Source organism: Temnothorax americanus, unplaced genomic scaffold, assembly GCF_048541705.1.
Source record: "Temnothorax americanus isolate GAGA-0224 unplaced genomic scaffold, ASM4854170v1 Scaffold77, whole genome shotgun sequence".
NCBI classification, from domain to species: domain Eukaryota; kingdom Metazoa; phylum Arthropoda; class Insecta; order Hymenoptera; family Formicidae; genus Temnothorax; species Temnothorax americanus.
In genome coordinates this window covers 522,792-550,634 of record NW_027509800.1, presented here as the reverse complement: position 1 = coordinate 550,634, position 27,843 = coordinate 522,792, and the positions used below count along the sequence as shown (strand labels likewise).

General features: G+C 44.1%; 1 protein-coding gene across 7 annotated transcripts; it reads right to left on the bottom strand.

Annotated features, from left to right (window-relative positions):
- Window positions 1-13: 13 nt before the first annotated feature.
- On the bottom strand, window positions 14-26,743 carry LOC143906882 (uncharacterized). 7 transcript variants are annotated; one of them, XM_077423223.1, is made up of 19 exons: window positions 25,728-26,743; window positions 18,270-18,453; window positions 17,802-17,868; window positions 16,812-16,882; window positions 9,608-16,626; window positions 9,317-9,438; window positions 9,079-9,214; window positions 8,487-8,989; window positions 8,288-8,405; window positions 8,041-8,168; window positions 7,804-7,947; window positions 6,265-7,515; window positions 5,735-6,156; window positions 5,009-5,242; window positions 3,710-4,618; window positions 3,357-3,486; window positions 2,915-3,233; window positions 1,722-2,817; window positions 14-1,631 (listed from the first exon to the last, which is right to left on the bottom strand). In XM_077423223.1, exons 2-19 carry the CDS (start codon window positions 18,428-18,430, stop codon window positions 1,052-1,054), a joined length of 13,410 nt encoding a protein of 4,469 aa, XP_077279349.1. In that variant the 5' UTR covers window positions 18,431-18,453; window positions 25,728-26,743; the 3' UTR covers window positions 14-1,051. The 7 variants fall into 7 exon arrangements, with proteins under 7 accessions (XP_077279349.1, XP_077279355.1, XP_077279354.1 ...); XM_077423229.1 differs by having other exon boundaries at window positions 3,710-4,600; XM_077423228.1 differs by having other exon boundaries at window positions 16,812-16,876.
- Window positions 26,744-27,843: the final 1,100 nt, after the last annotated feature.

Genomic DNA, 27,843 nt, shown 5'->3' with positions numbered 1-27,843 from the left:
ATATACTGGTCGATTTGTAAAAATTAAAAATATTTATTTACGGTATGGTACATCATGGTACATATATTTACAAGGTTCTAAAAACTACTACATTTACAATAGTAGGACGCGTGTCAGTCTTATATTTTCACAGAAAAAAATTTACTATTTTCTATTATGTTGAAATTAGTATTTTTTATGAAAAAAAAATCTGAAGATTACAATGTAATGAATTAAATTACATTATAATGATCTGTATTATTTCTGTACATTCCCGAATGTAGTGCGATTTCATTACTGAAATACGCAATATGATCTCGAACAGAATGTTGGACTACATCTCATAAAATAAAACGCGTAATAGAATATTTAAATAAAATACTTACATAGCACAAAGGAAATATATAATATCTTACACTTTTGTTTCTTTTTAAGTATTAATTTTTTTGGTTCATTCGAATGACGTGAATATTATGTAATATTGATTGATGCAAATCGGCTAACGTAAGTGTGATTTTATGAAAGGTATTAAAAATAGTTTTATTTAACTATTCAGCACGTCACGATGTAAATTTGTGATGTAATCGTAAGTTTAACAATAATTTAAGACTTTAACAGACAACCCTTTCATATAGAAAAGTATCACATCAAACATATACACTCGAGTTGATACATTTTATTTTAAAATTAAAATACGACTCTTTTTTTATTGTACTAATCGTTTCGATCGTCTTCCCTAGTGTACAGCTGTGTTTAACCATATATCTCCGCTTTTAATATATATACACGTTATATTTTGTGAGTGAAATCAGGAGCAAAAAAGACAAGTGATATTAACATTACGGTTTTTCAATCCCAACTAAAAAATACTTGTTTTTTTGCTTATTATCGTCGCAAATCAGTTTTATTGCGTACAGAAATGATATAACTGGGGTTTTGTTGCAACTCCACTTACATAAGCTAGTTTTTACAGCGATACGCAGCTAATCATTTTTAATGGGAAAATCTTGATGAATCTCGATATGACACAAAAATGATATCTACCTATATTATATAAATAATTATTGTGATATTAATCCAAGTTTGACAGACTTGCGTACTCGGGATCTTTCCTGACGTCTTTCACTAGTACTTCTGGCTTGATATCAATCAGTGTTGCGAGAGTGTGACAATTTACCCTCATGCTAAGGCCCCCGACCACCATATACGTGCTTAACTCGGCCAGATTAATCGGGCTGCTCGGTCGTCCGTAATGCGATAGCGGTTCGCGCTGTATTTCTTCTTCCTCCTCTAATCCCGTGTTTATGCTTTGCGCCGCTGGTAAACGCGGCGTAAAAGAGGTCGGCGGATACCTCGGATTCGTAGACTTGCGCGCGACAGCTTTGAATACACGTGGGCTCGATTTCGTGCATAGAACGACCGATTTGGTGGTGGATTTTCTCGCGACAGCCAGACGATCATCGCCGCGATCTCTTTTCGATACTCCCAAAAGATTCTGATCATCCTCATTTTTCGTGTCACCAAGTTCGGTATGCCTGGCATGTTTCGTACGCAAGTTCTCTACGACCGTCTTAAAGTTTGGGGCCGTCTTCGAGTTTGTCGCGGAACCTGCGTACTTGTCGGCACTGTCGGCGGGCACGCGTGTCGACGATCTGAAATATACAGAATTCGGATGTTTGATTTAAGTGTCTCCTGATGAAAGCAACGGTATATGTATATAATATATACGAGCAAGCACCTACCCTTGTAACTGATCATGCTCTTTCTGTTGTTGCTGCTGCTGCTGCTGCTGCTGCTGTTCCTGCCACTTGTGGGGTAGGTGCGAATGGAACATGTTCTGATGCCTCATCCTATCGTTGTTGGTCTGGCAAAACTCCTGGCACCATTGACAAACCCATCCGGACCGTTGAGTGACAGGCGACAGGTTCTCCGTCTGTTTCGCTTGCTCGTTAACGTTCTTTTTCGCGGACGTTGTAGACGAAAATTTTGGCACAGGTATCTCCTTGTATCTAAACGGCAACTTTACGTTGGAAGTGGCTTCCGAACCCTTTAATTCCTTATGCATGAGATTCCAGTGCTGCCTGATGGATGACAGCGAGATGCTGCGAAGATCGCAATAGAAGCAGCCGTAGATTATAGTCGACGTCTCACGTTCCTCCCCTGTGCTCTTCAACATCCCGTCGACATCCCGTTTTTGAGGCGTCGACGGTTTGCTTTTTGTCTCGCCGGAGGAGGAGCCAGCCGCCGATGTTAGTTCCTTAAATTTCAACGGCAATGAGGGATGATTTATTTTCCAATGCTCCACCATTTCTGCCTTAAATATACAGCTGTAGGTACAATACAGGCACTTGAGATTGTGCTTTAGAGTGGCGTGTGTTCTCATATGACTCTTCAGGCCAGTATAATTTACGGCTGTAAAATTGCACACGTCGCACCTCTCCAAGTGATTGTTGGTGAAAGCGGTTGCGGGAACGCTAGTAGCAGACTGGCCGGTGGCCACGTTATTGCTAGCATTGTTCTCCGTATTCAATTTTCGCCTTTTGCCCTTTATTGGATAGAGACCGTATTCCTTTTCCCAAAACTCATCGGGCAACTTTGCGACCGACGCATTCGGATTGCGTATAATATTTTCCGGATCATTCGGGTGCTTCGCGCGGATGTGCTGGCGCAGCAACGGCTCCGAGTTCGAGCTGCGGTCGCAGTAAGGGCACAAGAAGCCAAACAGTTTCAAATGCGAATACTGAACGTGCATCTTGAATCCGCGCTGGCGGTTGAATGTGTGCTGACAGTGCTTGCAGGCAATCGGCCGCTCCAGATTGTCATCGGTCTTCCCGCCAACTGCGCGTAAAATTATACAAAATCATATACAATACGTTCTGTGTCTTATGGACGGTATAAACGTGTAAACAGTTCTGAACCTAATCTCTATACTTACGTTTATCATTTTCGAACATATCCGCGTCGTTGCTCCTGTCCTCGTGCATCTCGTCCTCCTTCATGTCGATTACGAGATCCTCGTTGTCTCGACTGTCGCCGTCGTCGGTGTCTATGGTGCTTTTATTAGAATCTTCAAGAATGTCATTCTGCAGGTTGGATATCGTAGGTGCAAGATTTACGGTCTTCTTGTCGGGTAGACGTTTCACGGAACTAACATCTGGACTAACGGGTGTCGCTACTACACTTCTGTTGGCAACATTCACGTTATGAGACGACGCCTTGATCATATCCGTTTGCTTCTTCAACAAAGTCATCACCTGCAAATTAACCATCAGTGTAATATTATTAATATTACGTTATGCTGTTTCATTTTATTAATGTTAATTAATAAATAGTAAAAAACATGATATAAATGGTAAAAAGTTTTAATAAATATGTACCCAATACTCAATCGTGTTATCCGGCGAAAGTGGCTCGTATGCTGGATTTTCCCCATTATGACGTTTCCCAAAATGCTGCAGCAATGCTTTACGATTTATCGATAAATATCCGCAAGTCTTACAATGCCATCTAAACAGATACATAATCTTTCTTAATAATAGTATTTAAATAGAATGTGCAGCATCGCGATATCCACGTGCTGGCTAAAGTTGCAAACATAACGTGTGACGGGATATCCAGAACACAATTTAAAAGTAGATTAGCGACAAATTCTACTCAATTTCAGCGTGCGTTGCAGCTCTTTAACATGTGACACGTAGGCGTACAAGTTTTAATATAGCACATCGCTTACCTTGGATAGTTCAACTCCCTATAAAGATGATCTCTCATATCGTGCTTGTATTTCGTCTTGAAGTGATTACACAGTGTACAGACATACATATTGGCATCCGGTTTGCCATAAGGTCCAAACCTTCCCATGTCAGGATCATTAATGTCACTCAGTTCACCCGCATCTGTTTTTGAGTCTTTAGCCGATTTATTATTGCCGGTGTCGCCTTCTGCCTCTCCGGATAATTTGTCGCACGAGAGCGATCGTTTCGATTTCTCCTTAGATTGCTTATTATTGTCGTCGAGAGACGTCGATTTCCCGGTCGATTTTATTTTAGCTGGCTTTGTCACGATTTCTGCGTCGCTCTTACGTTTACCTAGAGATACCTTCGGCGAAGCTGCGGGCGACGTTTCGCTCGACGTTTCAATCTCTTCCTCCAAAAGAATACCGCGGATATGTCGAACTCGCGGCATGTTTCTCAGCCAAAGTGGCGTCGTATCAAAGGGCTCGTCTTGCCCGCCTTGCTCCACAGCTTCCGTCGTCCGTTTGTTGACACCTTTTATCCTCTGGTATATCATAGTGTACGCGGCCGTGGTCTCTAATGCGTGCTTGCTATTTATATGCTGCTCGACAAGTACCTTTCCGTTCGTTTTGAATGAGCACAGAGTGCACTTGTATTGGGAATTCTCGCCGTGAGCCGTGTCAGCATGGTTGACTACATCGGCTTTGTAAACACATTTAAAATCGCACAGATTACATTTCCAATGATTGCCGTCTGGATCGGGTACCTCCTCCTCGGTCTCTTCCTGGACCGGTTGCTGAACAGTCTCTGTGTTTTCAATTTCCCTTACGACTTTCACGAAAGGCCTCTTCTCCGGATGCTTGTCGGTAAGATGTCGTTCCACAACGTGCCTAAATGTCATTTTAATACTATCAGAGAGCATAGAAAGTGTACTCGCGCCAACAAGAGAATCTTAAAACATCTGACAAGTAACATATTCCTCTTTTTCGTACATTACATAATTTTTTTTAAATCAAAATAGCGATCTTGTTTATCTTGATTACTGATATTAATGATCATTATTAAATAGTAAGCAAGTAGCCTATTAGTCTTACTTGTCACATGTTTTAAAATTGTATTAAGTATATGTATAAAATTAGAATTTTTATAAAAAGATCTGGGTCAAGCCAAGTCCATGATGCCAGGGACAGAAATGGGTGGCGAAGTACGGTGTGAATGAGGCCATCTCTAAATTGGAAACAGGCTAATCGGAAGTGGATCACACAACACATCTGACACTATGATAATGATGTACAAACCTATGATAATGATGATGATTGCAATGGGAGCATTTGTAGAGTCTTGTATCGTGCATTTTCAAATGAATGCCCATTTTGTCGATCGCTATATTTTGATTCTCTTGACCTGGCTGCGGTGGAGGACAATGTGGACAACGGAAATATGGCTCATCCGAATGTAGGGCCTTCAAATGATACCTCAACATCGCCTCGTCCACTGTTAAGTAATTACATTCGGCTACGCCGCATACATATCTACCACAGAAAAGATATGATTGTTGGAACAGTATTTCATCTGTTGCAATCTCATATGTCGTGCATGCAATGATATATGTGTGTGTGTGTGTGTATATATATATATATATATATATATATATATATATATATATATATATATATATATCAAGCCTTATAACTCGAAAAGTAATTAATGAAAAAATACTTAATTATAGTGTTTTAGAAAGTTCTCGACATAAGCTATAAGAATATGCAATAAAAAATAGAGGGTTCCATTTAAGAAACTGAAGGTGTCCTTGACCTGTCCTTAACAATGCCACCCAAGGTCAAATCAATGACACCATCTTATGTTCCCCTCAAAACCATATACGTTTTGTCTGGAACGTTTTTCTCTAAAATGCTTAGTTTTTGAAAGAAAAGGGGTGGGCGGGTGGTCTCAGACACCCGATATATATATATATATATATATATATATATATATATATATACACGTATATTAAAATAATATACCTTTTGTGTTCCGGTATAAACTTTGGTATACTATCACCCTCCTCGCTTTCCTTAATAGATTCTTTCGGTTTCGCGCCCATACGACCGTTTTGGTGCGAGCTGCTCGCCAGATTCACCATCTTATCGAACATTTTCTCTTTCTTATCTAAACAAGGGACAGGATTGACCGGACCGCTCTCGGGTACGGTCTCGTCTTTTGCGTGTAGTTGCAAATGCCGGATAATGTTTGTCCGAACTTTAGTTGTGTAAGGACATACGGCGCATTGGACTTCCCGATTGTAAATCGCCTGACGCGGTAATTGCTCTATCTCATCAGGACTGAACGATAATTTTTCGTTATCCGCAGTTTTGTCATTTTCCTGTTCAGCTCCAGACCTAATACCTTTGCGCCTCTTGGTTCTTCGATCGGCAGATCCGAAAGGCTATATAAAAATTACATATACATAACACTCTCTCTCTCTCTTTGAAAAAAAAAAAGATACAATATGTAAAGTTATTATATTAAATATTGATAAGAGAAAGAGACTTACAACTGCTTGCACGATGAAGAGACCATCCACCGATGGGTTTGTTGGGTCGGCAGGCACTAACTTCGTGTTGAGGAATTTGTGTTTTGTCTTCATGTGGGCTGTAGCTTGATACGAAACCGGATATCTCAATTTACACATCGAACATCCAAAACGCTTCAATCCGTGAGTCTTCATATGTTCTAGGAGCAAGCCAATTTTGACGAATCGTTTTTTACAATGCGGGCAAAATAAGTTTTTCATGGGCTCTCCGAGCGTGCACGTCTTAATGTGCGCTTTCAACAAGACTACTTGCGATGCCGTAAAACTGCATTCCAGATAACCGCATTTATATAACTCATGTCCGGTACGGCCGGTGTCTTTGATGTCATCCAAAGTCAAAGGTTTGTCCGGCTCTGGTTGAGCAGTCGCATTAGCAGTCGGATTAGCAGTCGCATTAGCAGTCGCATTAGCCGATGCCTCTTCGGACTTATCGCATTTAATCTCGGTAATGTCGCTAGATGCAACCTGCTCTTTCGTCTCAGCCTTTGTCTCGAAAACGGTCGGTTCCGTTTTCTTTACCTCAACTTGAGCGTTTTTCTGCGCGGCAACCCTCTCTTCGCTCTCCAAGATCTCAATGTCACTGTCTTCGGTTTTATCCGCGGATTTAGAGGACATGTTGCCGGACGTGGGTGTAAAATTCTTCAAAAGTTCCGCATTATCGAGGAAATTGGTATTTACGAATTCGTCACTGCACGTGAATTCACCTGAGAATTCTAGTGGGTCTACCGCGTCGGAATCGTTCATGGACAATGACAGATTTATTTCTGGTTCCTGAAGAATTTGACTTGTGGTATGGTCGCTTAATTTTCTCGTCTTTGAGTGTAGAAACGACTTTACTTGTACAGGCTGTTTTTCAGCCATGTTCGTACTCGTTTTTTCACCGACACTGGCGAGAGTCACACCGGCAGGTTGTTCATTTGTTGAGATATTGTCAACCGTGGTCTCAACTTCTGCGTCCTTTAGATCATCCGTGCTGACTGCCCCGACAAACGTCAAGTCCTTTTTCAAGTTGTTTGGCGGTTTAGGCCGAGTGTCAGTTGACGAAGCAACTTTAACATTTAACGAAGCTGTAGAGATTTGATCGTTTGTTGCATCTTTCTTGGTTGTCGTCTTTTTAGAATCGTCAGCATTTGAATCAAAGCTTCCTTTATTTATTTCTTGTGTGATAGTTCGCAAAAGAAGCTGACGTATAACTTCCTCGGTGTAGTTTGGCTGAAATTACGCGCACGTGCATGATATATTAAAAGCATTTACAATTTATTGAAACAGTTATCGTCACTTTTTAGTACGGTGTCTAAAATTTCGAATTTTGTTCAAACTATATACAAGTCGGTAAGTATAACATGAACATTATTAGATAAACACCCAACGATCAATATATATCCTAAACTTGCAATACTAAATAAAAAAAACACTGTCAAACGAAAAGTTGTTTTAATATAGTGACAATGACATGCGCACAGTTTGTTCTACGTAAATGATTAGTTCCAAGAATCATACCTTTGGAGGAAGCGCACGCTCCAGAACCTGAGGTAATCGATTGCAATGAAAGGCGCTCAAATGCTGATGCATTTCGTTTAGACTCTCGGCACCATAGAAACAATATAAGCACTGGTACTTGCAAAATCCATGCACTTTATAATGCTGTAAAGTACAAAGTAATACAGTAAAACAAGCAATATTTATAATTACTTTCTTTTTCCTAATAGCGTTTATAGATAAATGCAAAATACGCACAGTTATGAGAGATTCTGCCGTGTGTATAGTGTTACACAAATGACATTTGTGCTTAAACTGAAAAGCGGGATGTTTTGTCTTCAAGTGTACGGCAAATGCTTCACGTGTATAAAAGATTTTGTCGCAATCTGGAACCAATCAATGTTAGGACGTAGCATCGTAATTATGCAATATACAATATATTAACATATTATATTAGCACGTTTGTGTAACATGATATATTATAAAAACTATTAAAATTACACACCATGTTTGCAAATAAAAGGTTTTACGTAATCTTTGCGATTGACATCTTCTTGTTCCTGGGTCGACCTTTGCGGCTTGCCTAATAGATAATAGAGTACGGTGCCGGGATGACAAGTCGTCTGAAAAATTTAATTAAACAACTAAATATATTATTTCTTCTCTTTTAATAACATAGTTACAGTAACCAAAAAAATTATTACGTGATGTTGTTGTACGTAGGACGGTACAACGGCTCGATAAAAGCAGTAACCGCACTGGTACCGGCAATGGCTGTGTTTCTCCCACAAGTGAGCTTCCAAGCTTCTCCAGTTACTCGGAGATGCGTGGCAATAGGCGCACTTCATATAATCGTTCGCCTCCGTGCTGTTCTGCTGTTTGCTGGCCTCGAAATGCTTACAATAGTGCTGGTCGTACAATGCGAGGGAGTCAGTCGTGTAAGAGCAATTGCGGCCCATGCACTTGTAGAAGTGAGCCAGCTTTGTCTCAGTCAGCATCGCCGTATATGCCTCCACAGACTTTAACTTGACCGCAAAGGAGGACGATGTGGAGACCGATGTGTCCTTAGATTTGGTTGACAAAGGCGAACGTATCACTTTGATTTTCCTTGACCTGTAATTCAAGGTCGATGGGTTTGTCGATGGGCTTATCGATGGGCTTGTCGCTAGGCTTGTCGATGAGACGATCACCGGGTGGATCCTCAGAGCTACGGTCACAAAAAATTCGACGGTTAAATATGTGCTGATGGATTTCGCTGAGACACGGACGGTTGGCAAATTTTTTGATCGGGCATACCGTGCACGTTCGAATTTATCAGCGGCTGTAGTAAGACATTCTTTTTTAATATTAAAGGTTGGCTAGGTTTCCTCAGAATGGGTATCTCTTTGCTCTTCGTAGGCGAGATCTCCACCGCTCTCCTAATGTCACTTACCTGTGGAAATAGCGTAATAGTGAAATGAAAAATGTGGTAATGATAACAGACAGTAGTCGGAATGCCGGCAATGAAAAATAATTGTGACACCGTCACACGTACAATATGGCTTTCGTTGTGATCGGGTTTTGCGAGGCTAACCACGTTTTCGATCTTCAAAAACGAGCATTCTTCCTCTGCGTCCGTTTGCAGTGAGTCTACCGCGCTATACGATTGAGCTCCATCTACGAATTTTATTCATTAATATAATATAGATACATGCATATATTTCTGTTGAATACGTTAATTAACGTGAATCTCTTGCGTTTCCTCATTAACGCATCAACTACTCAAATCTTCAACTAAAATCTACAACTACAATCTATAGCGATCGGTTTCAATCTCACCACCCACCTGTATTGAATTCTTGCGAACCTTCTTGATTATCCGTTGGCATTGATAGCATATCGCCGCTCAGCCGTCTAAACTTGATAAAACTTTGTGGCGGACTCTTGCACGACGTTGGCGTCAATATTTCCTTTTTCGAATACTTGACGTTTTGTTGTTTCGTTGGCGACGGTTGGACATTAGAGATCGGCACGACGTCCGGTGCTTGCGGGATCGACGACATAGGCTCGCTCTTGATCTCCGTTTTAATATCGAGCCGCGGTTCTGATGGTACTGCTGGCTCCAACGGTTTGACGTTCTGAAGCTGCGCGGCCAGCCTCTGTATTGTCGTCAGCATTGGATCCCGCGACGAAGACGCGTCTATGGTCGAGCAGGTCTCCTTCAGGATCATATTGACGTCGGTCTGCTCAGAATCTGATTGCTCGCTGCTCGAGTCCGACTCGAAGATTGGTGGCGCCGAGCGCTCATTGTCGCTATTCTCGTTGTCGCTCTCCATGTTCTTGCACGAGTCCATGATCGCGAGAGGATCCCGGATCTTCACGTCCACCTTGTCATTCTCGTCGTTCGTCACCTCTGACTTATCAGCAGCAGCCACGTGTTCCTCCGTAAGAGAAGAGCGAATCTCCTGACTGCTCGGCTGACTTACAAGATCCTCCTTGATGATTATGTCTTCGGTTTTCATCAGAGGTTCCGCGGACGAACTCTCAAAAGGCAACGAAGGGTTTTCCCTCGCTTCCAGAATGTGCTCCGTCGGCGTGTTGCATTCAGCAGGGACCGGAGTGACGACCGCGTCCGTTCGCATCTTGTCTTGCAGTTTGTCTATTATGGACAGGCCCGATTTGGTGCTCTTTAATAGAATGCCGATGTTATTGGCGATCTCTCGCATCGTTTTTTGCCGCTCCCGCTGTATCTCCATCTCTCTGTTTTCCAATTCAGGTGGGCAAACAAATGCGCTTAAATTACCAGTGCTCACCGACCCCTCCGGCTCTCCTTGAGACAGTTTCGGTGTTTCCTCGCTTTCTTCCTTGATCTGAATATTCTCCTCCGTTTTTGGTTCGCGCAGAATACATTCACTGGTATTCTCATTGCTGCCCTCGGACTCCGCTAGCCTCGCGATACTCACCAACGGTACAACAGCCTTACACTCTATAGTCCCTAATTCAGAAACCTGCGGTTTTGTTTCTGCAACGAAAGGCTCCTCGGCGTTAACGGACGACGCCGCTGACTCGTGTGCGTGCTCGTTGTTACTCGTAGCCATATTGATCTTCAAGATCTCGGTATCCATCTGCTCTCGGTGCCAGAACGCAACGTGGGCCTCCACGTTCTGTCGCTTTAGCTGCACGTAATTACAACTGCGACATAAATAGCCATAGATGCCCGCCTCTCTCGGTACGACGTCCTCAGACGCAGACTCGTTGAACGTTTTATCCCTGCGACATATCTTGTAGTAGTGCGTTTTCATGGACGCCTTGGCCACCGCCTGGTAAGAACAATTGTTGCAGTGGAACCTGTATTCGCCCGTGTGCGTCGTACAGTGCTCGTAGAACGCCTCGAGTGCCGCGTCTGCTGCGCCTAACGTGATCCAACCGCAAAACCTGCAGCAGAATTTGCACGTCTGACCTGTCTCTGTCGCGGATGACGAGACGACGGTCGCCGCGCGTTCGGTGTCCACGATGGCAGCTTGTGCGTCCGTCGACTTGAGACGCGAAATAAGCACCTCCCTCCCGTGATGACTCACCTTGTAGTGGTGAACGATATTCTTGCCCGTAAAGAAGCATAATAAGCATTTGTACTTGTCCTGACCGAGCCAGGCGTAGTCTATCAGATGCTTGATATCTATCCTGTGAAAAAGCTCCGCCATAAGTTCGTCGTAAACGATCTTTGGCGGTTCCTTGAAAAACTTGTTCGCGGTAGCGGCACTTGCCGCGGTAAGATCAGCGCTATTCGAACTTTCTGCCGCTTCCAAGTTCATTTTTGTCGATTTATTTTCCTCGACGGAAAGAGAATCATTAGCGAATGCTTCTTTAAGTGTTGCTGTACTTATGGGCTCTAATAACTTGGCAAAATCTTTAAAATCTATATCAAAGCTATCCGTATTTACAAGCGACTTAATATCTTCGCATTTCACTATCGCATCGTTGACGGCATAGTTATCCCCAAGAATTTTTTCAGGAGTTTTCTCCACCGTTGTAGGTTCTTTAATATCCGCCGCGATCGATCGATCAGTTTTTACGGTGTCCCGCGAGACCGTCGTTTCGGTCGTCGTCTCTTCGACACTCGTTTGAGCAGTTTTAGAGGTAGCTCCAAAAGCAGTTTTCTTCTTTCTCTTTCTAGTAGTTACTATGCCCATCTTCCAGCTGGATTTCTTTTTCTTCCTTCTCGTCAACTTTTTCGCGCTTGGCTCGATGGCCAACGGATCAGTCGCATCCTCCTCAAAGTCCACTTCGCTACCCCTGTCGATCGACGTCGTCTTCTCCGTCGTCGGCACCAATCCTATTAAGATGTTGCTCAATAAATCCTCCCTAGTGGTCGTCCTAGCCGCGCCACTGCTCGTTCTTTGCCCGATAGTCGTGTTGCTCGACATGGAAAAGTCCGACATTGTGCTCTCCTCCTCCTCATCGGTGAATGACATTTCGTCCTCGGTTTTGTCGTCGGTGAGTGCAAATGACCTCTTCGATTTCCGTTTACCAGCGTTCTTGGCGTCTTTCCGTCGTCTCGAAGTTATCACCGTGTCCACTGAATCCCGATCGGACTGCTTGTCCGGTCGAAGAGAGATGTCTACCGCTGCGGCCAACTCAGACACATCTATGCCGAAACTCTCGTCGGACGAGCTATCGAACATTATTTTAGATGAATCTATCTTTGTAATATCCGCCTTCTCTACAAGCACTCGCGGTTCCATAACAGTGTCTTTACGTAAGACGCGTTTGGATCTACGGCGAAGTGTGTCATTACTTTCCTCACTGCGATCCACTTCTTGATTCGGTGTGCTATTTCCAGCGTTTCTCAGCATCGTTCGCAGAGCCAGCGGTTGGTCCTCTTCACTGTCGGAACTTGGAATCGATTTCCTCAAGCTGCGTAAACTGCGAGTCCGTCTGGTGTCATTTTTGCTCTTGGCTTTCGGTTTGCTCGACTCTTCGATATTGCGAGATCTCAAACTCTTCCTTGACTTGTTCGCAGCAACCGACTCGTTCGTTTCGGTATTCGACTCCGCGATCTTCTTCTCAGCAATATTCAATGGCTCGTCCTTCTTAGAGTTCATCGATAACGGGCTCGGGCTCGAGGGCAACTGCTGACCTTCTTTCGACAATCGGCACATCCGATAACCTGTCGCCATCACTACACCCTCGCTAATAAACATTTCCCTGATATCCTCTTGCAACATCTCCAGAGAATTTCTTCTCTTCGTTTTTACCTTAGGTTTATCCGTGGAACGTTCTTGGTCTGTAATCGCGGTAGCGACAGATTGCATTGTCCGATCTTTATCCCGATCCAAACTTTCTATACTTTCTGTACTATTCTGATCAACAAAACATTCTATATTACTTTCTGTGCTAACCTTTGATTTCTCTACGGTGCTTTTATCATGGCAATCTTCAATTCGTTTTTTCTTCTCATCTACATCTTCTAATCTGCTGACTGGCTTTTCGCTTTCTGACTGGACATCAATATTTTCGTTATTATCCTCTAATCGATCATTCTTACGACTCTCCTTCTCCAATTGTACATCTTTATTCTTATTATTATCTACTTGAACGCAGTCCTCGCCACGGGTCTCTAATAAACTGTCATTTTCCTTCGCGATATCATCTTGAGTTTGCTTTTTGCTCAACTTGTTACTGGCGGCTGTTGCTTCGAGTTTTTCTTCCGAATTTTTAGCATCTGTGGAGCGTGCAGAATCTTGAGCTGCCGGCTCTCCTTCAACCGTCGTCGCAGTGCTGGTAGTTAAGATACTGAGCCTCTCCGCAAGACACTCGTCATCCGAACTGTCCGACACTATTACTCGCCTCTTTTTCTTGGTCTTTTTCGTCTCGACCGTTTCATCCTTGTCCGAACTGCTCTCAGACTCAGCCTCGATAATCTTCTTAAGCTTTTTAAACTTTTTTTGTTTCAGCGCCTCCCCGAGCTTCTGTATCAACTTCGCTTGCTCGACTAGCTTCTTGCCCTCACCAGATTCGAATGACTTCCTGATGAGTGCCTCAATCCATTCCTGCGTCACCTCTTCTTTGGATTTCGACCCGTCCGCGGCTTCTGACTCGTCCTGCTTATTGTCCTTCTTGTCCTTCTTGGCCTTCTTACCCTTCTTCGCGACATCACTGGACTTGGACATGTTGGTCGTTACCGAGTCTGCTTCGCCGATTTTTGTCTCGTCTTTGTCAGACTTTTCGGGAGACGACGAAAGAATCTTTCCGTCCTTCGCAGTATCACTTTGCTGAACCGAAATCTCTGTTGCACGATTACCATCGCTACTGCTGCTCACTTCAGCACTTGCAACGTCCTTGCTCTTATTCTTGGAACTCGATTTACCGCTCTTCTTGCTACTACTCTTTACACGCGACGATGGTTTCAATGATGAAGCACTTTCAACTTTTTTTGCCTCGTTAGCAACGCGATTTGGTTGCGGCGCTTCCGGTCGCTTGATTTTAGGAATTTTAAACTTCTGCAGACCAGACGTCTGACTGACCTTCGTGTCAATCACGCCGTAAAGACTCTCTAGCGGTGACTGCATTCTGTCTTTCAGCAGCTTGTTCTTTTCAGGTGATTTCTGCGATTTCGGTTTCTCCTTTGTCGTCTTTGTCGTCGTCGTTGTTACCGGCCGTTTCTTGGGGTCCTTCTCCTTCTCCTTGTGAACGGTATCTTTGACTTTGGTTGACACGTTCACGTTGACGTTGACGTGTTTATCTTTGGCAAGGCGTGGATCTCTGGCGGAAGCGCCGCCGGTCTCTTTGGCCTGAGTTGCACTCGTATTATGTTCCGTACGAACCCGTGGATCTCGATTTGGAAAACGATTTGGATTCTCTCGATCAGAATGGCCGTCTCGCGACCAATCAGATCGGCGCACATCACGATTGAAACTAGGCCTCACCTCCGTCCTGTTTCTATCATAGTATCCATCCCTCCCCTGACTTCTGTTACCCCTGTTCTGCGTGCCCCAAGGGCAAGGTGTATTGGGTCGCGGATACGAAGTTCCTGTGGAACTCTCAGAAATCACCTGAATTCCACAAGGAATCACATTTTCGTAAGTAGTCTCGCTTATTCTATTAGCGGGACCTTCCCATGTCGGTCTTACGTGTGGATATTCCGTCGGTCTGCTGGCTGGCGGGAAGGCTGGATCGTAAGATCCTTGACCCATCTGAAAACCTCTGTATTGTGGCGAAAAACCTGTATTGTGGGGAGTTATCAATGGAGGTATATCCTCTCGAACGTTTTCCGGTCTCGCCATATGACTCATCTCTTGCGGTCGCACTGTGGGATTGATCGCCAACGGTCTGGGGCCGTTGGCGGGTAAAGTTGGTGGAAACTGATTTTGCCTAAACTGTGGCTCCATCGGAGGACGTGTGAAGGAATGTTGGGTGGGTTGCAGAGGTGGATTGGTCACTCCACCATAGGGGGAAGGTGTCCACTGCGTGTTTCCGAATTGATGGTCAGTAGTGGTGGCCGTAGGAGAAGCCCAGTGTATCTGATTTGCATGCATATTATAATAGTCAGTGTTATCTATCATAAATTCATTCTCCGGTCTAGATAGATTCACATCTTCCCGTGGATCCGGAACGGACGGTACTACGCTCGGACGTCTCTGATACAATAAAACATTTCTCTCATCCGGTTTGTTCGCGGAGTTGTGAAAACCTGGTATCTGAGATGGGATATCGTCAGAAATAGTAATCACCTTATCTCTCGCACTATCATGAGCGTGAGCGTCACGTTGACGCGGATGCCTCTCGTAGTTATCTGCGTAACGTGGCTCTTGGAATTTGGAACCCAGAAAAGACGATTGCGCGGCCGATCGCTGAGAATTGTTCGATTGATGAGGTGATGCTCTACGCTCGCTCGATTTCACGGGCGAAACTCCTGCTGTATTTGGCAAATTTTTCCTAGTGGTAAGTTTCACTCTTTCCGATAACGACAAATTTTTCAATGCTTTATCAGCGTCCTTTTGCCTTGCCGCATTTTCGTTGGCTTTATCGCCTTTCTCGCCCGCATCGCCCTTCTCGCCGTCATTTAACAGTTCTGCCAGATCTTCCATAGACAATGGAGGCTCGTGCAAAGACGGCGGCGAGAATAGAAGCGGTATCGATGGCGGTTTCGTCGGCGGTGGCTTCAATGGCGTGTTATGACTATCTTTCGATCTGGGCCTAGTAGGCGACGTGGCGGCCCTAGGCTTCGCAAATAATATCTCGGGATCGGGAGAGTTGAGTCTCACCTCGGGAACATTCACGGGTGATTCCGACCTGGAGGAACTAGTGGCGGCCACTATGTCTAAATTCAGCCTATTTTTCTCTAGAATCGAAGATAATCGCCTGGAACCGCCGAGAGAAGGCACCGGAACGGTCGGTATATCTATATCTTGCGAATCCAACGTATAGTTTCTGCTATCGTTGACTCTTTGCGGTAAACTGTTACCGATCAATTGAGCAGCGGTCGCTACATCATGACTGGTAGCGGTGACCACGGAAGGTTGCCAATTTCCTCTGTTCCTTGAGTTCGTCCTTTCCGACTCTTCCAACATGTCCCATTCAGCAGGGGCAGCATGTGTCATGACCATGACATCGTCCGTAGTGGAATCTGGTTTTGCATTATCCGTAAGTGTAATAACCGGTATTTCTTTGGGACGTTCTTTTTGCCTTCTTCGATCCAATTCGCTGCGCTCTGTGGGGATTATTATAGGCAGAATTTGGCAATCGGGACTGGAAGATCTGATGGTATCCGGACTCTCTGGTGTCTCATCGATTTCTTTATCCTTCCCCACGTCTTGCGCGTGCCCCGGTTCCATACACCGTTTTGACTTTGCTTTCTCTGACGAACTGAAAATCACACAGAAGCACATTTTTTCGCGTCCAACAATTTTAACCATCCATTCACAGGTTTTAAGAGAATCCGTGAATTGTTGAGATTATTTAATTTTACGATACATATGTTGCAATTATCCGCATTTCGTTTGCATTTTATTGCAAATTCTTAAAAATACCGATATACATAGAGTACTTACGTCGAAGGTAGCGTCGTGACGCCATCATTTTGTTTAAACGGTAATTGTAAACCAGGTGTATTTCCCTGAAACTCGTGTCGAATTAGAATAATTAAAATACAAAAAACAAACATGCACTATACGAAAGCCCAAAAAAACATAGTCAAAAAAAATCAACGAAAAACGAGTAATATTACGAGTGTAAAGAAGAACCAAGGATCGAATAAGCAACTACTATTTCAGAGAAAAAGAGAAAAAAAGAAATGTGTGTTTATATCGTATAATATTTATACATAGTGTTTTTAAAATTATATTGAGCGAAACAAGTATGCAAAGCAAAATCCTAGATTCTTCGTGAAGACTATACAGATGACGAGAATCCCATCCAAAATAAAAACAATCGATTTACATTAAAGATGAAAGATGTAAAAATTATAAAAACATTATATCGAATTATTATACATTATTTCACTCTGTTTCACATCTTTCATCGAAATATATGTACAAAATATGCTACTCAGAAACAAATACGAGATAACAGAACAATTAGGTAGTCATTTCTTTAAACATGCCTACGGTTGTGCGAAACATAATAAATATATTTCAGATTTGGAATAGATCTTTTGGACTAAAAGCCACAGTTTTGAAGATACATGTTTCAAGTTTTTTTTTTCGAAAATAAACGTGGATCCGTTTACAGAACCTGCTTAAAAGAACGATCTCTTGTAATTGTTTCAAACAATATACATATACATAGTGACATATGCAAAAAACATATACAATATACGTAATAATAATAATATAAACAAAAGAACAGAACGGAATATATGCGGACAGAGCGTCCCCTAATGTTTACTTTTTCAAAAATAAAGTATAGACATACACGCGTTTAGTAAAATCTTGTTTTAAAATTTCAAAGACACTGTAGTTTGACGAGCTTACACACAGCAAACAATACAATGTTATCCCGGTTAATGAACCGGGATAAATTTCCATGAAATGGATATCTACCTTTTCCACTCTATTGTACAGTTTCTGCAAAACATCCTCGCACCGCTGCAGCGTCTCGATCTTCAACCTATTTCGTCAAAATAACGTTCACAATTATCAACACTGTTCGATAAAAAGTTACCTTCTTTTTACGACGCTGACGACGGGCGAAAAATCCTAACATTACTTAATTTTGATTGCACAAAACCTTAAACAATTTTGCAACTAAAACTGCAACGTTTTCAAAATTGTGACGTGATAAAACAATTTGGCAAACTGGATCGTTCGTCAACGTCCAAAAAGCTATAAAAAATAATTATTCTCCTTCTTGTGTTTGGAAAAAAGTAAAAAGTGTTCAATAGTGTAGTTGAACGATCGCGCAGTATCGTATACAGCATTTCTAATAAATCAGCTTTTTAACAATAGACGGTATACGCGCGGGCCATGTATGAGCTAAAGTAATCTCGCACTAATTCCCGTCCAACGCACTTTCGCTTGCTGTTTGACAGAATCCCGTGCAAACTTTGCATTTTCTGCAATTGAATATGCCGATTGTCCTTGTCCTTAACGTTTTGCAGCCTCTCGATCATCGCTTCCAGAAATGGAATGTACTTTTGCATCTCTGCAAACTTTTTGTCGTATTCGTCCATCTTGTTCCCTGCTCTTGGTCAACCTGCGTTCAAACAGAGAAAAACAACGCTCTTTTAAAACAGTAACTATACCGTTGTATTTTTTTTCCCGATCCGTTATACAGAATAAATAAAACGTGTGCTTTTTGAAAACTTCTACTTTTATTTTTACTCGTAAGAAACACGCGTCGGAATAAACTTTTAGTCATCTCGAATGTATACGATATCTGTGCGCAAAGGGAAAAACCGAGAAAGAGCTAATGATATCTTAAAGGCCACCGAAGAAAAAAATGTGTCGTTATCTCATTTTAAATGTTTGATCGACTATGCCAGCACGGCGCGCACCAGCCTTCGTAGATGCGCAGGATAAATAAATAAATATTTTAGACCAACAGGCGGAGAATCTTACAGTGTAATTTTTGTGCATAGTGATAAATATTTTGTTTTTTGGGGGGGAGGGCATTTTATACATTTCCGTAAGTGTACTCACGTCGACATACGTGCCATTGTAACGGCACGCGAAATTAAAACTATCAGGCCTCGACGACGAAGACGCGACATGGTCGCGAGCGATCTTATTAATAATTGTTAATCATCCTTCCGTCGTCAGACGCAAAAGCAGACTGTTCTTTCATTAACGAAGCTTTGAAGGGGCCGTGAAGACATTTTCTTCGGCAATTTCATAATTTCTTGCTGTCGTCCCGGGTGTAGCGCTCGCTAAAGTAACTTGGAACGGTACCGTGTTTGCTTTATTCCAATCCTTCGGCGAGTCGGCGGATATTTTAGGCCACGGCTCACGCGCGCGCGTAAACGCCTCTTACTTTCTGCCGATTAATGCCGATTGCGTTAAGCCGCCTACTAATCGCAGAACGGCGCGCGGCGTAATATCTGTAGAGAATTGTCCTTCACCAGACGCGCCGCGATTTGTTCACAATTGTCGTCGAAGCGACAAAAGGCACACAGTTCACGACTCTTATTTCCATTTTCGGTGAAGCCTCGACCTCTCGTTAAATCGCGGAGCACCGACGAGGGTGCGATTGATGAATATACGTATATCGCAAAAATACGTCATCGCGTATATAAGCCACTCTCCTCGATCGCCGCGCGGACCATCGAGTAGCATCGTTAACGCTACCGCGTTCGTCCGATGTGTATATATCGCTTGACGATATAGGACCCGACCGGGTTCCGCATTCAATTTGCCATTTCTCTCCTTTTCTCTCTCTCTCTCTCTCTCTCTCTCTCTTCCTTTTCTTCTATTGTACTCTCACAGCGGGATAACGGAGTATTCAGTATTCAGGCACGACAATCGCGTCGGTCTTTGTCCCGAGCATGTCCGGAACGTTCATCCGTTTCACTTGAACGAGTTTTCTTCAGAGGCTTGTCCAACGGCCTCTCTCACAGAATCGAAACGCCGGGGAACGTCGTCCTTCGTCGTCGAGCGTCTAATCTTCGGCAAGGGGGCTGATGAATGACGATGCCGCACTTTGACTACGAAGCGTATACCTCGCTGACGATCGATTATTTTCCGACGATTCACGCACGCTTTGTCACCGCCGTTGCTCGCATTGCATACAGGGTGAATCATAACGCACTGCACTTGGATTTAAAAGGGCATGAGCCGACCATTTAGTTCATCTCGTAATAAAGTAAAACGACTCGTTTGAATTCTCAACACCGCAACAGCTCAGGAAAATATTTCAAGTTGAGACCGGTCGGACTTTGAGTCTCCGTTTGGAGCAGCTGTAAATCATGACTTTACGATTTAAATCAGGCCGCAACCGATATTGCCCATCGAGGCCTACAAGGCTGTCATTTGTGATACGATTATACGCTCAAAAAATTATTATATGATTTAAAGAATAGATATATTATTGCGAGTACAAAACTGTACACGTTTTATTACACGATTACACGCAGAACACCATGTATATTAGTACACGCAGTCGCACGTTAAGCGTACGCACGTAAGTAATATCCCTAGTTTTCGCCGTAAAAACTTTTCCACCAAAGCTATAGCTAATCATGGTGGCAGCTACAGGTGTAAGAGGAGATGGATATTGATCCAATCAACCCCTTTCGCACGTACAACGATATACTGGAACGGATCTGTTGTCACATGAAAGCAACATTTTTGGCGTTTAAGGACGATTCTCACTTTAATAACTGCTATACACACAATTCTTTTATAATTATTACAACAATTTTCTCAAGTGTGTATTTATAAATATATGACAATATAATAAAAATATACTTATAACAAACGATATACCTGGTAAAATACAATATAATCAGAAAATAATCGTTCATCCATTTAGATTATATGCGTATGGTTCTCAATTCGAAAAGACGTGATCCACAAATATCGCTTAAAAAGCCGGATTTGTTTGTTCCGAGCGTAGAACATTCTTATAAAATCGTCGCTCATGTTCCTCAGCAACTGAGCTGAGAAAAAATGTTGCTCAGAATACACACGCATGCCCTTGCGATAAGAAGGTATGTGTGTGTGTGTGTGTATAGGTGAATAATGTTCGTTTCTTGGCTTGATACTGCCGAAGCGGACTAGATCAAGTATTACTGCATGAGTTTAGGTTGTGAGTTTAACGTGCAAATAATGGGTTTAGGCGTGTAGGGTTTAAGGTATGGTTTTTCTAGAAGAAATTAAAAAAGTATGGAATAAGGAATTAACAGTGTCACGCGTTAAGTTATAAAAGTTGGTATGAGTGTGTTTAAAGTACATTGTAAACCAAGTCCATTTCATGGTTTTGTATAGCTGAAATTAAATAAATCTATCTATCACGCACGCACGCCCGCACGCACGAACGCACGCTAATACATAACGCATACACTTCTAAATACATCGATTTAAAAAAGAAAAAGAGAGAGAGAGAGAGCGTGTGCGCGCATGTGTGAAGAATTTATTTAAAATATTAAGGTGCAATATAAATTCAATTTTGTTAATACAAAATTGTTTATTAAGATATTCTATACATATACATGCTTGGGTTTAAGTTGGCCACAATTTAAATCTCAGGCTCTTATATAAAATGCTTAGAAGGCTTCTCTTGCCGTGTATAAGCAAATAGGAATCGATCGTGCGCCAATATCCTGTTTTTATTCGGCACGTTCCTTTATACGTATTCTTTCCTTTATATTAAACGTGTATTCAGACACATTGCAGCCACGTTAATTTGTACCGACAAAACATTATGCGTACCTATATGGGTCGCTTAAAATCTACCGGTAAACACATCGTCAAACTTGCGTCGACGTTGTATTGGATGAGCTCGTGCATAAAATATCGCCATGACTCTTTCAATAATGATGCGCTGCTCGAACCGCACCATACGTTCGTACGACAATTTAGAAAATATCATTTTCCATTTTTCTTTTATCTTGAGCGAATTTTCAATGTAAAATTTAATTTCACATTGATGCCACACACTGCACTTTTATTCGTTGCACACTTTTCTGTGGCAAACACATGCATGTAACTTTTTTAAAAATCCACATCACACAGCACGTAAACTTATGAATATACGATGAACACACATTATATTATCACATACTTAAATCAAGTCAAATTTAAACAAATTTAAACAAAACTATCACGTCTCGTAGATAATAACCAATACATTGCGCAGTTTTATCGTACCTCAGGAACCTTCTAATAGCGATAAAATCATAATTATCCTCAAACACTATTCAATGCACGTTGCACGCGTAAAGCGCCGTTACTTTATATTATATTTCAAGGCAAAGCAAGCGATCAGTTAGGTCGCCATGTTCTTGTCGAAAACACTCTGAAGTCGACAAAAGTCGAAATACGTGTGAAAGATAATTTTCTGTTTAAACAAAATCAGAGCAAGATGCCAGTTGCTAAAATCGGTCATCGGAAATTAGAATTTCTATATCAATCAACGACAATCGAACAGTTTGAAATTGAGATAAGTAGATTCGAATTGTAGCCCGCAAGTTGTGCGAGTTTTAGTACTTAAATAACCTCCAAAAACGTTTTCTCAAAACTGCCAGTCGGGATTACTCGGGATGAAGATGTGACGATGTGACATTCGCCGTTGTAAGTATCACATAGCAGATAAATCCAGGTGACGTGAATAAAGGCTACGTGTTCACTCGTGTTCTGCTCGGACCATTACTAACAGGCGAATGATTTATATTGACACATACGTACCGATATAATCCTATGCGAAGACCCTATCTATCGAGATAAAATGACCACGGTCACCACGCGGTCGTCGACACTCCGTACGAAAGGTTCTCCACCAAATTATCACTCTCGTGCATATTTACTTTATACACCTCGTGCCTCGTGCCTAGTTTTACCACTCGAAGACGGAAGTAGAAAGACAGAAGCCAAATGCACAACGCACAATGCACGTAGCTTTGTAACCTAATGCTGCCAGTAGGTGGCGGAATTAGTTGTTGCTAAGGTTATGGGGGCGCCACTTGATTGAAAAATTCAAGTTTTCCGAACAACCGAAAGTTCTCGGCTAATCGTCCATTGTCCATTCATCGCGCGACCTTCCGGAAAGTTCAGTTGGACGTCGGATACGCCGTGAGGCTATAAAACGTGAAACAAGGGAACGTCATGACGAAAGCTGTAGTAGTCACATTCCCTACGGCCGAGCGACGGCAAGAAGAGCGAAAAATCATTTAAAATCTGCAAGTTTGACGAGCTTAAAAATATTCTGAATCACATATAACAAAGGTGCACAAAATCCATTTAATATTAAATGTTTTAAATTCATATTTAAAACATTTAACGGTATACAAAACAGCAATATATTAAACTAATATATTGCTAGTGGGTTTTCAAAATGTCGTTAATTCAACCACGTTTCATCAAATCACGCTATTAGGATAATTATATTTAGGTTGATCGGCGAAATCATACGTGGAAAAAGTTTTGAACGTTCTACAAAATTAATTTTTGATTCGCGCTACGAAACTACGTGTTTCAGCGTTACGAAAAATAGTATTAAGCTTTTTGAAAAACTGAACTTTTTGGAATCCTTCAGAAATGCAGCGTATGTCGCAAACATTTGATACGACGTGTTACGCCCATAAAAATAATTATGATCGACAACACGTCACGCGTTACGTAAACCACGTGTCAGTAGCGAAAAGTTAATAAAATTTGTATACATATAAAATTACGTAAAACGTCTCTCTCCCTTTCTCTCTCTTCCGTATGGTGTAAACGTCCTCGACGATGCGCAATAAAACACAACAAAGCACAAGCAAAAATCAACGTTGTCTCCTACAACAGAGCCATAAACCTCTCCTCACGTTGAAGCTACGAGTCGTAGTCGCGTCACACAATGGCGACTGCATTTGAGACGCGCTACTCTCCAAACGAACGTTGGCATAACAAATTATTTCCTAGTGCGCATTGTTATACGATGGATCTCGATATTATAAATCACGAAATGATAAAAATCTGCTTACAGAGAAATTTCGATGAACAGTGACAAAAATCGATTACATTCGGTACGATCGGTTCGTCTGAATTATGACGTACATATGCACGATACATATCAAGGGACGAACGAAGGACGGTCGAAACGAACGCGCGTGGGCGTCAAATCCGACAGTCACCTGGCGCACGCTGTCTTATCGAAAAGAAAAGGGAGAAAAAAGAAACACCTAAAGACCTAAAGAAAAGACAAGAGGCAACCTTACTTTTTGCGCACCTGATAAATCATCACCTTTGGAGGCCGACAGCCAACGGTGCGTCGATCGTCTCCTGTTTCTCGATGCGATCCTGTGTTCGAAGCGTTCCAGCCCTCTGTCTTTCTCTCTCTTTCTCTCCTTGCTCCCGTAATGAGCGTGCAACGACGTTTCATCGACACGGCTCTCTCTCTCTCTCTCTCTCTCGTCTCTCCCCGCTACCGCGCCAACTACACAAAAGCTATATACCACGCACAATGTCGGCAAGTTATGTCGGCGGCTCGGCGCTGATCTCGGACGCTCGGAGCTCGGAGCTCGGACCACGAGACGAGAGGTTTCCTTTTTTCGAGGTTCTCGCAGCGCTCTCTATGACCGTTTGCACAACGCCGGTGCGGGGAATTAGAGCACCGACGACGAAGACGAGCAATGGACAATGGTCGTTTCGGCGAGCTCGTTTCGTTTCGTTTCGTGCCAACGCCCAGAGACGCTCGCCTCGAGGTCGTGGCTGGTCGTGGCGTCGGCCAGTTGGAGTTGGAACTCTTGGAACCTCTCGCCTCGATCGCGGTTACGCGATTGTAACGGCGTCGCTTGGAGCGCTTGGAGCCCAATGTACCTTCTCCACCAACATCGTGGAAGGCGAGAGCGAGTCGCTAATCCAACATTATTAATTCCACGCGTCGGTACAACCGATCTTGCGATTAGCTCATTTGTGTTCCGTGATTTACGCCGGGGGAAAAAAAAAATAAGGAAAAAGAACTCTCTCCCGCGTAAGAGATTTATTTGATTCACTTTGCTGACCTACACATCTGCTTTACTACGTAGAGAGTTACACGTGTGTGGTTTATCCACGAGCTAGTGTACTTTCGCGTATTTTCGCAAGGAGTTCGCCAGCTCGCAACTTTTCCTCGCCGACGCGACGCGATGCGACGTCTCGCCACTCTGGCCAGTACATACTTATATGCTCCCGCGAGAAAGAAACGAACCTTATTTTTTTCTCCGCCTTTCAACCTCGAAACGCCGCGATTGTTGCGTGTAAAAATTCCCCAGCAAATTTTCCCCTAGAGGGACAATGGAACAAAGAAATCAAATGTGCGACGCATCGCGCAACGACGCAACTTAAATTCTTATTGATTCGCCGCGCGACTATCGCGAGGTTAACGCGACGACTTCCTGCGCACATCTGTCGAGACCGAGAGTGCCGAGTGCCGAGTGCCGAGGTTTCACCTGGAACGTCTCCGCGGTCTCGCTCCTCGCTACCTCGGCCGCTCGCTATCACCGAGAGCAGGCCGAGCTTCGGAAAATTGCCGTTGTTCGTGGTTGATATCAACGAGAACCGGGCATAGAGGATACACACATACACACATATACATCACATACGGCCAGACACGATTGTATTCTTGGCAATCTTGGCATCCAATTACGGATCCCGGAAAAAATGGAAACGCGCGTCGTTCCACGCAGCTCTTAGGCACTCTTAGCTGGCCCGATCAGGCCTGATCCCGATCCCGATGATCGATCCGAGCGGTTTAGACGCTACATAAGTAAGCGACGGGACGGGACGGGACGGGAGCGTCAAGCCCTAGGCCCTTCGCGTCTTATCGCGCGATAAACTATTTCATCTATTTACCGTTGCGTGAATCGTGCAGGAACGAGTCCCGGCCGATCATCTCGATACGTCGTCCAGGGTATGATTACAGGTACACCGCCGCGGCAACCTCCCGTTTCGAGCTGGACGACGACGCCGAATCGCAGGTCGCTGATGCGGCATATCTTCCCTCGGCCTCGGCCGTACGAGTCATCGTCATTGTACAGATTGGAGGGCGATCCGCGATCCGCGGCCACTGCGTTGGAACAATCGCAATGCCTTACCGTCTACGATCTACGATTGTTCCGCGCCACGTTCGATGTTCAATTCGACCATCGATTCGGAGCTCTCGGGTTCGAGCCGTTCGAGTTCGAGGTACTCGGGTAACTCGGGATAAAAGGAGACGAGTCAAGTATAGGGCGAGCAACGTTACCCGCGTTACCGTGCCGGCACCTCACGCCTCACACTTGTCGCGCGTCATTCTCGCTTCTCCACAGACGCTTCTCGCTCGCGATCGACGACGAGGCTCCTCGGGCAAAAAAGAAACGTTAGGCCTAACAACAACACCTACGCGACAATCGCGACGCGCAAAACGTGTAGCGTTTCTCGAAAAGATTCGTGGATTACGTCACCAGGGATTAATACGTCCCGCCGCGGCCGTCGCGATACGCGATCCCACGATCCCACGTTAATCTCGCGAATCTAGTTCGAGTCCCGCGTCGAAACAGGTCCTCCGTGCGTCTATCGCGATTCGCGATTCGCGGACGCCGACGATCACGACGGGCACTTTCGGCGTGCATGGAGCACTGGGACGTGCCATGGACGATTCATCATTATTACATATACATACGCGGCATTCATATGTGCTGCATACGCGCAACTCGGAAAAACGTAACAACGCACGTGGAAAAGTGTCTTTCTCTTTCTTTCCGTTTCCCGTCAATCCCGTCGGTACGATCGCGGTCAGCCCGTTCCCGATCCAGGCGGGGCGATGGCGATGCGCGTATTTGTATTTCCGATATAAATGTCCTTTTCTCTCCCAACCCTTTTTGCCCTTTTGCGCACGGCCGCCGGCCGCCGGCCGCCAGCCGCCAGCCGCCCGCCGAACGAGGAACGAGCGCGAGCGCGCTCGTGCGCGATCTACGTGCGACGTGCGACGGACGCGAAAGGCGGGCGAGTCCCGGCGAGTGCCGAGTGGCGACGACCGACGACGCTTCACGCAATGACCGCCGTGTACAATGGCCCCGAGATCCCGTGCCGTATCTCGTCGGGGACTCGTCAACGCCAACGCCAACGCCGATCGCCCAATCCGTCGCTCCCCTCGTGCCGTGCCGCGAAATTCCGCGACGCACGACAGACGACAGCACGTCGCACGATCGGATTTTCAATTGCGCGAATGACCTACCCCTCCCTGCTGCGTTCTGCGGTATAATCGTTGTCCGTTGTCTCCCCCAGTAACCAAGCTATGACGGACGCATCGCGATTCGATTCTATTTATTTATATTTCAGGAACGTGCGCTGGCGCGCGCAAAAGAGGGGAAGGGGATTCTGTCGGATCTCGTAACGAGATACGAGATCGCGGAACGGAGAGCGCGCTAGCGCAGAATTTCACGAGCGATCCAAGAGCCTTGTAATACAATGGTAACGTAATGGTAGTCCGATGGCCGCGGTCTGGGCGAAGGAAAGGAAGGAGGAAGGTGAAACGGGAGAAACAATCGACACTCGAGGCTGCGGTAATCTGGGATCAACCTGCCTGCGACAATTCCAAATTCTAATTCCGCTAGAATATATATGATGCCGTACTCCTCGAATACGGAGAACGGTGAATCGGCCGGCTCTCGGTCGCTTTGAATTTCCAACACCCGACGAATCGCCTCGATGCCCCGGAATTCGCCGAAAGAGATTCTTGATCGCACGACGCACGCGTCGTTTCGCGCTCGAAACACTATTCCGCAGATTCGTTGGATGGACTTTCAGGTTCAGCTCGGGGGTCGGTCGAAACCTCTGGAGGACGAGATTCGCGAGATGCGCCGTGACAACTCCAACCTCCAACCAGATGCGGGGAAAGTAAATTTCTCGGTGCGGGCGTCAGGCGAGCTGCACGCCTGCAGTGGCCTGCACCCTGCACAGTGATTCGCCATTTTCTTTTTCTTTTACG

Coding starts and splice junctions, on each gene's coding strand:
- LOC143906882 (XM_077423223.1), bottom strand. CDS start 18,430: ATGGACGAATACGACAAAAAGTTTGCAGAGATGCAAAAGTACATTCCA. Junction 8,406..8,486: donor CCTACGTACAACAACATCAC/GTAATAATTTTT, acceptor TAAATTTTTCAG/ACGACTTGTCATCCCGGCAC. Junction 4,619..5,008: donor AATCATCATCATTATCATAG/GTTTGTACATCA, acceptor GCTCTCTGATAG/TATTAAAATGACATTTAGGC.